At 37.6% G+C, this 13,556-nt stretch overlaps 2 protein-coding genes across 4 annotated transcripts; one reads left to right on the top strand and one right to left on the bottom strand.

Annotated features, from left to right (window-relative positions):
* On the bottom strand, positions 1 to 435 carry LOC126787508 (uncharacterized). Its single transcript, XM_050513380.1, has one exon. It carries the CDS (start codon positions 433 to 435, stop codon positions 1 to 3), a length of 435 nt encoding a protein of 144 aa, XP_050369337.1.
* Positions 436 to 11,688: 11,253 nt separating this feature from the next.
* LOC126786801 (LOB domain-containing protein 15) lies at positions 11,689 to 13,122 on the top strand. Of its 3 annotated transcripts, none has more exons than XM_050512730.1 (3): positions 11,689 to 11,767; positions 11,967 to 12,264; positions 12,493 to 13,122. In XM_050512730.1, exons 1-3 carry the CDS (start codon positions 11,754 to 11,756, stop codon positions 12,940 to 12,942), a joined length of 762 nt encoding a protein of 253 aa, XP_050368687.1. In that variant the 5' UTR covers positions 11,689 to 11,753; the 3' UTR covers positions 12,943 to 13,122. The 3 variants fall into 3 exon arrangements, with proteins under 3 accessions (XP_050368687.1, XP_050368686.1, XP_050368685.1); XM_050512729.1 differs by having other exon boundaries at positions 11,749 to 11,767; positions 11,964 to 12,264; XM_050512728.1 differs by lacking the exon at positions 11,689 to 11,767 and having other exon boundaries at positions 11,796 to 12,264.
* Positions 13,123 to 13,556: the final 434 nt, after the last annotated feature.

Below are 13,556 nucleotides of genomic sequence, written 5' to 3'. Positions count from 1 at the left end.
TTATTGAATGCTTCTGCCAAACCATTTGCCGGGGGCGTTGTACATTGAAGAAAAGTGAAGCCTGATGTGAAATTTCTTGCTCAACTTTTCTGTTGTAGTATTCGAGAAGTACTTGGCGTTGTCCGTGATGATGCATCGCGGTATACCATAGCGTTGTATAATGCTTCCCGTAATGAAGTCCACAACATTTTCTTTCTTTATTTCTTTGAGCGGTATCGCCTCTGCCCACTTTGAGAAGAAATCTGCGGCTGCCAAAATGTACATATGACCAGCCGATGATTTCGGAGTGATTAGTCCAATTGCATCCATTCCCCAAACATCGAATGGGTGCGAAGCAACTGTTGGATGCAACGGCTCAGGTGGCTGATGAATGAGGTTGGCATGAAACTGACAAGCTTGACATTTCTTTGCATACTCCATACAATCCTTGACCATGGAGGGCCAATAATACCCTAGTCGTCTTACTTGAAAATGTAACTTCGGTCCTGACTGATGTGCTCCACACACTCCAGAATGAACCTCTTCCATGGCTTTGACCGCTTCATCTTTTCCCAAGCATCGAAGGAGTACTCCGTCAAATGACCTTCGATATAAAGTTTCTTTGTAGTAGAGGAAGCATGGTGCTCGTCGCTTGATGCTCCACCTTTGCTTTGAATCTTCAGGAAGCTTGTTGTGCTCAAGATAGTCGATAAAAGGATGCCTCCAATCTTCAACATCAATGGTGTGAACTGACACTACATGAGAACTGGCACACTGGAGTGAAGGATTTGTTGTCACGACCCACCTTTGGCAAATTGGGATGTCCAAAATTTCGTCTCCAGGCAATGCCAAGGTCGCCGCCAAGTTTGCCAATGCGTCTGCCATTTGATTTTCTTTCTGTGGCACATGTATGAGTGTAACATTATCAAATCCCTTCAAGAGTTGTGTGGTAAGTTTGAAATAAGGTACCAAGTCTTCCTTCTTGACCTCGTAATTAATGAGCAGTTGATCAATCACCAACTTTGAGTCTCCATACATTTTGAGACTTTGGATTTCAATTTCTAACGTTGTTTGAAATCCCATAATCAAGGCTTGGTACTCTGCGACATTGTTGGAGCACAATTCCCCAAGAGTGGAAGAATAAGGCAATATCTGCTTTTGTGGATAGACAAAGATAACACCAGCCCCTGCTCCGTCTGCCCTAGATGAGCCATCGAAAAACATCTTCCAAGTAGGGAGGACCTTTGCAAGGAAGACTTCCTCATCCAGGAATTCATCTGAGATTTCCCAATCCGCTGGAATATGGTGGTCTGCCAAGAAATCGGCTAATGCCTGTTCTTTCACTGCTTTATCGGGCACATATACAATGTCGTATTGGTTTAATAGTAACGCCCACTTAGCTAGCGTCCGGTTAGAACTGGTTTAGATAATATGAACTTAACTGGATCGGCTCGCGCCACCAAATGCATTGTGTAAGCTTGCATGTAATGCCTCAACTTTTGAATGGCGAAGACGAGTGCAAGACACATCTTCTCTATCGGCGGATAATTCAGCTCAGGTCCGGTGAGGGTCCGACTTAGTAGTACAAGGATTTCTCCTTTTTGGCTTCATTTTCTTGGGCAAGAAGGGCCCCAAACGATCTCTCTTGAGCCATAATGTAAAGGATAAGAGGTTTCCCGGCGATAGGTGCACCCAACACCGGAGGATTCGTCAGGTATTTCTTTATGCTCTCAAAGGCATTGCGACAAGTTTCATCCCATACAAATGGAACATCTTTCTTTGGTCTTCTCATGTTCACGCGCCTCCTTTGTGAAACAGAACGGTGCTTTCATCGGGTGAAAAGGGAGTGGAACCGGCTCAAACTACCCGAATGTTACGGTAGTGCAATTGACTTCAGCAATGTCGTCAACGTCCAGCTCAATCTTCCCTTGCTTGGCGAGGTTGATTATCAAATCCTTGAGAATAAAGCACTTCTCTATAGGGTGACTAATGAGGCGATGATATTTGCAATACTTTGGATCGTTGACTCAATGCATTTCTTCTGGACGTTTGCACTCCGGAAGCTCTATTATCTTGTTTTCGAGCAGATCCTCTAACATGCCCGCCACATCAGAGTCTGGGAACGGGTATGTTTTTCGCTCCATCTCCTTTAACGTGCGTTTACTACTATCGTAGGTTCGAGGAGGTTCCACCTTATTAAACTCTTTCTTATCCGGTGTAGAGATCTTAACCGGTGCAGTATTGATGACCATTGATTCTTTGGAAGGCTTCTTCACAACCTTGTCAAATCTGCTTCCGAAGGCTTTATCTTTTCGTTAGTTGACCAGGGTTTCATTCTTTCCCTTATGACTTGCCAAGTTTAGCTCCATTTCGTGGGCTCGAGTAGCAAACTCTTCGAAAGAACGAGGCTTGATTTCTTGCAAGATGTATAGCAAATCAAAGTGCATGCCTTGGATGCACATTTCAACGGCTGACACCTCTGACAGTCGATCTTTGCAATCAAGGCTAAGTGAGCGCCATCTATTGATGTAGCCGATTGCGGGTTCATCCTTCAGTTGCTTCGTGTTAGTTAGCTCCATCATGCTCACTGTCCGCCTTGTACTATAGAATCGATTAAGGAACTCGCACTCCATTTGGTCCCAACTGTCAACATACTCCGGCTCTAAGTCTGTATACCACTAGAAAGCATTTCCCTTCAACGAGCGAACAAACTGCTTGACAAGGTGATCGCCTTCTGTCCCGGCGTTGCTGCAAGTCTCCACAAAGTGGGCAACGTGTTGCTTTGGGTTCTCTTTACCTTCGAATTATTGGAAATTTAGTGGCTGATACCCCAGCGGCATTCTTAAGTTGTCGATCCTCTTCGTGTAAGGTTTGGAGTAAGTGATGGAGTCATGAGAAGGACCTCCATATTGAGCCCGAATTGAGTTGGTGATGATGTCCTGCAATTGCTAGAGTGATAAGGAACCAAGCGAGTCGCCATCGTTCTTGGATGTTTCATCCTTTTCATTTACTTTCCTCCTGCCAGGCGACCCTTTGGTGGAGTTCTCATCATTGTGATCTTCCAACTTGCTATAGAGCTCAGCGATTTGCACATCCTTTTCTTCAACCATTCGGGTGAGCTTTTCAACCATCTCCATCAGATTGGAGAGTTGCTCCTCGATTGTGGATGCCCCTGTCACCAAGACCTGCGCATTGTCAGAAGAGGACTCATGTGCCATAGAATGAAAGTTATCGCCATCTTCTTTGGGACTTCCGTGGTATGACGCCGTGTTTGATTCGTCATCAGAGAAAACGTCTTCAGGATAGGGCCATCACCACGAACGGATAGAGGATATTGCTCTTTTGGCTCATTCTCTTTAGACACTTGCTTCTTCCCACTCTGAGAGGCATGCTCAATTGCTCTCAAGCTCTCCAAGGTGATGATTGGTTGACGAGGCTTACTAGCAAGTGCCAAAAATGTTGTGGGTTGAGTTCTAGCCACGCTCCGGGTGACAAGGACAATTAGTTCACTCTTTGATTTGGAGAATGCTTGTTTGGATTTCTTCACCGGTTTGGCCTCTCCGTTTGACCTCGCGGTTGTGGACTTGGATTTCTTCGGTGGAACGGCTTGGTTGTTCTTGGAAGCCATCGCACAAACGAAAGATTTTTTCGGAAAAGGAGATGAGAGGCCAAAAATGTCCCACTGGGCATGCCAATTTGTAGAACGTGAATCTGAAAACAAACAAGAGTGCAGACACGTGTAAAAATAAAATATAATTTATTGATAATCAAGCGCGGGGTTACAATCTTTGTGAACTCCTCTGATTTTATCTTAGTATGTGATTTGGCTCAAGAGTGACATGCACTTGATCTTGAGAATTTGAGTTTGAGTTGGATTTGGATTTGGATTTGATGAAGAACGAGCGATTTGACAGCTTGATGATTCTTCGTGGACTTGAGTTTGGATTTGATGAAGAACGAGCGATTTGGTAGCTTGATAATTCTTCGTGGATTTGGGAGACTTCGGGATTTCTCGAGAGTGTTATTGCTCTCTTCTTCTCCAATGTCAAAAATCCCCCTTATCTTCATGTTGAAAGGGATATTTATAGTATCAAAGTTTCTATTTTGTAGAATATTTTAATGACACTAAAATAATAAATTTCTTTAATTGTATAATTAAATCAATATGTATTTTCCGATTAATTTAAAATTAGTTATTCTCATAACTAAATTAAATAGAAAATAATTGACTTAATTATAACCGTTAGGGAATTTATTAATTTAATCAAATGTCTGATTACCATTTTGAATCGTCAATGACATTCAATTTCCAATTTACGTCGGAATCACGTAGTTTCAATTACGATCATCTATTTATGTGCTGACACGAGTTTTATTCGGATCTGCACCAACTTTGTTGACTTTTGGGCCACGTGTGTAATTTTGTCAGGTCCTTGATCGATTTAATTATTTAATGAAGATGATTTACTTTATTAAATTTCATGTGTCTACAATAACACTTGGTGCTTGCTTAAGTTTTGCCTAGGCTAACAAAATGGTCTGGATCCGCTACTGATATGAAAGCCTTTGGATTACGATAAATAAAAAAGAGATCAGATCTAGCATCCTCTGGAGAGGAGAGAGTAAACCAAAACATCCTATAGAAGTCAATAATTCGACCGGTTATTTGAATGTGATAATGCTCACTGCGCATGTAGAGTGAACTATAATGAAAAGCCCTCGGAATGGCAAAGATGTTCATGCATAACGACCCACACTAAATCTTTGTATAAAGACATATTTTTGCCTTATTGTAGTATATGAAATGTCGCTTGATCTATCATGTATGTGTTTATTCGCATGTCAATTCGATAAATTAGCTCAATTGATTGTATACTATTTTTCAAAGTTTTCAAAGATTGACCAATCTGCTTTTCTATATATTTTAGCTATGTGGTCAAATTCTCAATGATACTTTTGAGTTGGCTAAGGTTGATTAATTATCAGATCGCCTTAATCGCCGTTCATAAGGCAATAATTGTAGGGAAATGTCTCATAGGTTCGTTAAAAGCCACCCACCTAGCAACCATATTATTTTTCGTCCCGTAATCAATTGTATAATTGATTCAGAATTAAACCAATTCGGTGACTCACATGGAGCCTGCTGCATGCATGAGTCTGACCTCAAAGCTCAAGCTAAGGTAAATTAGTGGTAAACTTGTATGTAATCACTACGTACATCATGTATATATATAATATTATTAATTGAATTACTTTCAGTTTATCCCCATAAACTTTACACTTAAAATCAGTCAACTCCTTAAATTTTTATTTTAATCAGTTCACCCATCTATATTTTCAAATGACATCAAAGAATGATAAAATTCAGATTTTATATGGATTATATCGATAATTATGCTACGAGACCTAATTTTAAAGCTTCAGTGTTGTTGTAAAATTATTAAGAATTTTGTTTCGGTCTTGCATATATGATTCAAATCATTCTTTTAATATTTTATCGGATTTTAACCAAGAAAATCTGAATTTTTGTCATTTTTTGATGTTATTTGAAAGTATAGGGGGTGAATTGATTTAAATAAAAGTTTAAGGGGTGAATTAATTTTGAGTGTAAAGTTGTTTGCATCTAAATTTAGCAACCCCCATGAGTTGCTAAATTGAATTGAAGCTCAGCCAAATTTAGAAAGACTTGCTAATTTGGCTGGAGTTGAGAATAACAAGAGGAAAGGGTCAGGACGACCGAGCCCCAAGTTAAGTCCCACCAAGATGCCACACTAATTAATAACGACTCATGATTATTTGGATAGTTCAAATGGACGCGACCGATAAATGGAATTGGGCCGAGATGTAGTTTACATTTAGTTATCTTACGGTCAGAGCCCAAAGACAAACATGGCTGAGTGAGTCTAGGAAGGAATTTACATAAGGAAAGCTCTCAATTTGCTCACACAATCCAGCCATCTTGGAAGTTAGCCAAGTCAAGGAGTACCACACAAGGAAAGCCTTCAATTCTAGTAAAGGGTCCAACCATTTCAGAAATCAGCCGAGTCTTAACATTCATGTTCGAGACGGCCTATAAGGAAGTTGGCATTTGTTGCCATTGCGGGATATGATAGTTAAGGATTGACTTGTATATATAGCATTTGGGAAAATACCCAAAATGATACCTGAAATATCGTAAAAGGTATTTTTTGGTACATACGAATTTTTGTTACCCAAAATGGTACCTGAACTATTGCACCGTTAACCAATATGGTACCTCCGTTAGTTTCTCCGTTAAATTGATGATGTGACATGTATTTAGAAGGACAAAATGGTCTATACACAATTTTTTTATTTCCTATCTCTTTTTCTTCAAAATTCTCATAAATTCACCAAACTGACTGAAAATTTGTTGGACTTGATAAATCATACCTATATTATTTGCAAATTTATTTACAATCTTTTTTATGAAATTTTTAATTTTAAGAGGAAAAAATCAACTTTTGTATCACAAAACATAACACAAGTTTTAGTATATATATTTGTTTAGCAATAATAACAAAATTATTTTTAAATTTTTTTTTCTTATTACTTACAGTAAAACCTCTATTGTTTTTCATTTTGGCGAAGAATTATTTTTTACTTACATTGTTTAATTTATTACGTATACCTTATTAAATATACTATTTTTTATGTATAACATTGTTCAAAATATTTTATTGTTTGATGATGATTATATTAATTAATTTTTTTAATGAAATCCTCATAAATTTAAAATTTATTATATAAATTACGACACTAATAATTTATATATTTGATGGGGTCTAGCTAAATAAATTCTCGAACTTCCATTATCTTATAATTTAGTGAATTATTAATTTAACACGTTGGCTTCGAGTTGAGACCGGAATTTTTTTTTATTTTAGCGAGGTTATTATTTAATCGGGTATTATTTAACGAGGTTTTACTGTATTTGGTAAAAACAAATTCTAAATACATGTCCCATCATCAATTTAACAGAGGTACCATATTGGATAACGGTGCAATAGTTCATGTACCATTTCGGGTAACACAAATTCGTAGGTACCAAAAAATATATTTCACAATACTTCAGGTATCATTTTGGGTTTTTTCTCATAGCATTTTGTGAATCAGTGTAAAGGGTCCAACACCAACCAAACCAATCAATATACAACCTTTCAAACAACATATCTCTTTATATTTCATAGGTAATTTTACTTTCGTTTTAGTTTTATTAGTCTTTACTATTCTTGTTCTTTACTTTCTTGCACCTAGGAGTACTTTGCTAATTTAGATTCATACCATCAATCCATTGATCTCATTCGGCCAATCCGAATTGGATCAATGCAATTTTCCATTCACACCCACATCACCTCACAACGCACCGACAACCGAATCTGCACGTTTGACTTCATATTCACAGTGATATACGAGTACCTTCACCCAATCGATCTCTCGCCTATCACCCGCACGTTTGAGTTCAATCAACAGGTAGACGTCTTCGAAGATCCTGGCTATTGATTTGGCCGGAGTCCGAACAAAGGTTTTCGAACCCAAAGGCTGAGAACGTTCATTCCTCGGCTGACCGTCACTTGAAAGAAGTCAGATCTAGCGCAAATACATAAATCAAAACCTCACTTGGCCGTCCGGCCCCGAGTTGGTCTGCCCGCAAACAAAAAGGACGATTTTTTTGAGTGCCTCGGCCTGTCCTCAGCCGAAACGATTTTTAGCCAAACAAAAATTTATGGGGTAAACTGAAATTAATTCTTGTTAATTCTATGGTGGAATTCCTTATTTACATCAAGTAAGCTAACGCATTTGTTATTCAGCTGCAAACCCTAAATTTAATTGCAGAATCGTATTGTCGAAAGGTGCATCTATGTTAATCCTTTTTGTTTCCGACTAAACTATCACCTGTAGTTTTCTAATAAAGTAATGAGAGCAGTAAAATAAACGTACATGCACTTGCATGGAATACGTGTTTTATATAGTTCATTGCCTACAATTCCAAACTACTCTTTACTGGATTCTAGAGGCCAGTTCATGACATGACGTTTGGGGCCGGTTTGATTGATTCAAGTTGCCTATAGATTTATAGAAGCATCAAGCATCATAATCATTCTTAGAAGCAAAACATTGTGCCAAATTAAAGTTATACTAAATTGAAAGGTATTATTAGTTGGTTAAGTCATGATCCTGCGGTAAAATATTATGTCACTAGGATTTTCTTTTTATTTCCCACTTGTCATAAACTACAAAAAGAGAAACCCTTATTCTATTTGTTATGGACATGATTCTGTACAGGAATTGAAGCTAATACATATTTAAGCAGAACCGATCCATGTTACAGACTCACATGAGAAAGTTGAATTATCTCATAACCAGATCCTTCAAATTAGCAAACATGCATGTGTTATAGTATATTGGTTAATCATGAGTATTGTAACCAATTAAGAGTTAAAAGCGCCTAGCCTCCAGAGAAGCAAGACCAGTTGATCGTACAACAGCAACAACGTCCCTCTGAACAACTGGTCGATCGATAAAGGAATTTTCCATGGCTAAACTATCTTCATCACTTGAAGACTACCATGGAAGAGTCTCTGCATCGGTTTCAGTTCCATTCGATTGGGAGTCTCAACCAGGTACTCCAAAATCCAAGTTCCGCCAAAACCTTACTCTACCTCCTCTCACACCCCCGCCTTCTTACTTTTATAATACAAAGTCCATAGACAGGCCTAGAACGAAAACCAAGTACCCGAAATCTCTTCATTTACACAACATTTTCCCAAAGCTGCGATCAAGAAAAGCATCAACCCCATCATCTCCGGCCTCTTCTTCTTCTCCATCAAACTCAAGGTCATCGTCAACATCGTCAGCGTCTTCAGTTAATTACTATTCGGTGCCGTCTTCTCCTGTGGGTACACCGGCGAGAAATCACTGTGCACGAGGTCGAACGTCGCCAAGCCCAAAGGTACGACCGGAAACGGATTCAGGGATGCTGTGCCCACATGAGTATGGCTATGGCTCAAAGGTTTCAGCTACTTCAGGTTGTTATTCATACTTGATCAAGGTATTGCTTAGGGAATTTCACCAGTAACTGTTGGACTACTTCGAACTCGTTTAGAAGATCGATTGATGAAGAAAAGCTTTTGGTTTGTTATAGCAGAAACGTAAGCATATATGCTGATCGATATGCATGTTAATTTGCAGTATGTAAGACCAGAATGATATATATATTTCGAATGTTTTTCATAATGTCAAACTAATGAATATCGATCAGTTTTCCCCTACATGATAGTTCGTAATTAACACCTTCAATTCGCATTCTATTCTGGTGCCTAAATTTTTATGCGCACCTTCACAAAGAACCAATGTAACGTACACGATCTATTTTCCTTAGACAACACGCGCGCCAGCTGAGCTCTTAATTTCTCTTCTTCTTTTTCTTTCACTTTGGAGTGTTAATTAATGTAAATGCGTGATGCAGGCCCTCATGCATGCAGTCATGCCCATACTCAGCTCTGAGCCTCTGAGGTCAACTTAAAGTGGCTTTACAGAAGATATATATAGATGCATGCCTGATAGCATATGTGATACTTAATTGATCAGCTCTAACATTCGGATATCAATCAATCAATGTAACGTTTTGTACGTCGTCTTGGCCTAACTGAAAGTTAAAGAACCCCTTGTTAAATTTACTTAATTTTAACCCATTAGCAAAAGAAAGAGCCAAGTTCATGTATATAGCAATTAGGCTAGGCGAGATATGTGCACTTGATCAATGAGATTATGCGACTACGTATACATTAGCTTGTAATTCACGGTGAATAACTAGCTAGCTAATCATGCACTACACTAATTAAGAAACAAAGTAATTGAACGAGCCATATATATATAAGAGCCTAACTAATCGATGTCTGGTGCCTAATTAATCGATTTCCGGCTCCTAGCTAATTGGTGAATTAGACAGGCCGGTCAGTAGGTATTTCCTCTTCAATCGATCTGAGGCTCTAACTAATTAGTATAGTTAAATTTGGTAACTGAAATTTAATATATATAGCTTGTTGCTAACTCTAAATTGTGATAAACTGCAACATGACATGTATTCATTGATCCTGTGTTCAAAAGTACATTGTATTATTTGTATACTGTATGTATACTATATATATTAATAAGTATATTAGGTGTTGATAATTCGGTACTCATGTGCAGAAGTAAATAAGAGAATGTCAAAACAAGAGGTTGATTAATTAGGGTAGAAGTGTAGAACAAGGGTGCCTCCAACTACGGGTCAAACAAGAACAGTTTTACTGTATTACATCATGTCAGAACTCTTACTTCAAATAAGATCCTCCGAATGTGCCCATGTCAGCTAGGTGTTCATTCCTTTCTTACCAATAAAGTTGATTAGAGCTTTCATTCCATCTATATTTAGAAGTTTTGAACGACCATTAGTTTGGCCATTTTGTTAATTCACTGCACTACATAGCCTGTGAGCATACATTGATACATATAGTAACAACTAACAATGTGCGTACTCGTAATGACGAATAAAATCTCTATATATGTACCGAACGAAGTCCTTGACGAGGAAACAAGAGGAAAAACAGAAGAAAGTAATTACTTTGAAATCATCATCTTCATAACAGTGGCCAGCCTAGTGCTGCTGATAAAACGTGCGAGCTTGACTAACACAAAGTGATCGATCATCTCTAAACTGCGATGATTCACAATTTCACTCACACACGTTGTCACAGCTGCCCATATTATGCCCCAAAGAATGAGACACGAACGTTTAATTTGCGCATCCGTGTTACTCATGTACGTACTTTAATGAGTTTAATCAGTCCGTTAATTAAGTCATGTATAATATATCTTGCTAGTTGAGAGTGGTATGTAGCAGTTGAAGTACATACAGTATGTAGATAGCGTGTATACACGTATATACTATTTCATTGGTTTGTATTAATTGGATTACATCAATAATATGCAATATTGATTCAAATTGTAGTCAGCTAATTCCCACATATATAAATGGCTAAGATGAAATTATGACAATGAGATTTATTTCCCCAGTATTGTTTCATTTTAGCACCAAATGTACAGTATAAAAGCGGTAGCTAGCTAAGACATGACTTTAACATCAGAAGTTTGAATTAATCTTTCTCTATACAGTCTATACTTTTGTTGGTATACTCAATTGGTAATCTCTCTAGCTAGCTAGGATTTGATGCTAAATCTGTATCATATATCGTGTTTCCAAGTTATCCTTTTCCTCTATCATAAATTTGTTGTCTAATATAGTCTAGTCACACATTAATTGTCGTCAAGTTTGTTATATATGAACTCGCATGTACGTACTTCTGGGATTAAGATTGTTTAACCAGTAAAGAGAAGGAAACAATTGCGACCGCCTGATGATCGCTCTATAATGTTTTCATATATGTTTTTGTGCTCCATAGACATGAATAAATGGTAGTAGAGCGTATGAAAATGTACGTTGATTTGAAGCGCGCAAGACTTCACACTCACGACAACAATATAGTAAAATAGAAACCATATATAATTAACCAAATCCTGGATGCTATCTAGCTATATCACCGACTTGAATAATATAATATCAGATTCTTCAACCATTTTCTCATACTACTTTTGTTTTGTTTCCAATAACAAACATTGACCCACTTTGCTTACCTTGCCTTATAAGCACTCTTTTTCTCTTTCTCAATCTTTCTTTCTTCTTCCTCTTTTGTTTTCGCAGCCAAGCACAATACATGTCCGGAGACAGGTAACTAGTTAATTATTGTTCTGAAATTTCGATAATTGAAGCTTTTATCTTTTTCGATCCTCCTCTAACTTTATTGTTTTCTCTTCTTCTTAGTTATGATTATAATTTTTCTAGTCTTCTGTTGAATGATTGAATCCTTTAAGTTTATAAATGAAATCTATTTTCCGCCTAAAAATTGTTGGCAAGGTGTTGATAGCAGGGAGATCATGAGTCTGGATGAGATTATAGGAGAGAATATAATCAGGAAAAAAAGTGATATTCATATCACTTCTGCAGCTGCTCAAATGCTAATGATGAGTCGACAGAACAATTCATTTGGTCAACTCCCTGGGATGACGACTTTGAACACAATCACACCTTGTGCTGCATGTAAGCTCTTGAGAAGAAGATGTGCTGAAGAATGCCCTTTCTCTCCCTATTTCTCCCCACATGAACCCCACAAATTTTCAGCTGTTCATAAAGTCTTTGGTGCAAGCAATGTCTCCAAGTTGCTAATGGTACACTAATTATCATTACTTGTGCTCCCATACATTTCTTGTTTCTGCTATTTACACTCGCGTTTAATCGTCATCAATCTCCATAGATCAACCTGTAAATAAAGGGTGCAAAATGACAAATTGAGTGCATGAAAATAGCAAACCCAGCGCTCAGCTGCTCGAAAAGTATTTTGTTAAGGAAATTTCCTTTGATTTGGTTATTAATATATGGTTTTTGCGTACCTGTAGGAGGTGTCAGAGAATCAAAGAGCTGATGCTGCAAATAGTCTGGTTTATGAAGCAAACTTGAGATTGAGAGACCCTGTTTACGGATGCATGGGTGTAATTTTAGACTTGCAGCAAAAACATCAATATTTACAAAGGGAACTTCATGCTGTCAGGGCTGAAATATTAAGGTACAAATATAAAGAAGCAGCTAGTCAGATCCTTTCTTCAAGAGATCATATTCATTCTCATCATGCTGCTTCTGCTACTGCTGCCTTAGTATCTTCTGGGATGGTGTCTATTGGTGCACCTCCCCAGTCAAGTTCAACATCACCACCGGCTGCTACTCCATCTTCTGTTATCTTTTCTTCATCCTCTTCAACTACAACTTCAACTTCTTCTCTATATACACCGTCGACAAACACAACGGGTTACAGTTCCTTGTCAATCGACAATATCCCCTTCTTTGATTAGAATGCATGTTGGACTCGCTAACCAATTTTTGTTTGTTAGTTTTCCCTTGATTCAATAATAGTTATGTTTCATAAACTAGAATATGGGAGTTGAAATACTTTCCCGTTCGAAATTAGAAATAGGAAAATATTTTAGCGCTATAATATGATGTCAGATCTGGCGCCGCAATCTCACGTGGCATGTCACGTCATCTTACTATGTCACCAATTACAATAATCACAAAATATTATTTTTGAATGAAAATACAATCTTATTTTTGTTAATCCAACGGCTCTAGATACAAATTTTTTATATCATTTTTTTTTCAAAATGCTTTCAAAATGTAATATAAAATACGATATCTACAAAATATGCTTGAAATATATAGATAGATATGTGTGCACGCGGGCGAGATATATATATATATATATATATATAGACCACGGAAGCATATATTACAATGTTTTATTGATTGTTACTAGGTGACCATAATATTACAGAAGGTTTAATACAACAGAATGGAAACTAAAGATTACTGACTTAATAAGAACTTATGCATGAATTAAAAGAACTATTACAATGAAGAAGCTCTCGGATTGTCCAGAGAGGGAGAGAAGAGAGGAATTGGAAAATTC

The sequence above is a fragment of the Argentina anserina genome, chromosome 3 (assembly GCF_933775445.1).
Source record: "Argentina anserina chromosome 3, drPotAnse1.1, whole genome shotgun sequence".
Classification (NCBI taxonomy): Eukaryota; Viridiplantae; Streptophyta; class Magnoliopsida; order Rosales; family Rosaceae; genus Argentina; species Argentina anserina.
The sequence above is the reverse complement of the archived record's forward strand: the minus strand, read 5'-3'. Positions and strand labels throughout refer to the sequence as shown.

Excerpts from the sequence above, each read along its gene's own strand:
- LOC126787508 (XM_050513380.1), bottom strand. The coding sequence starts at position 435 with ATGGTCAAGGATTGTATGGAGTATGCAAAGAAATGTCAAGCTTGTCAG.
- LOC126786801 (XM_050512728.1), top strand. The coding sequence starts at position 11,893 with ATGATTGAATCCTTTAAGTTTATAAATGAAATCTATTTTCCGCCTAAA. Across the intron at positions 12,265-12,492 it reads ATGTCTCCAAGTTGCTAATG|GAGGTGTCAGAGAATCAAAG; the intron begins GTACACTAATTA and ends GCGTACCTGTAG.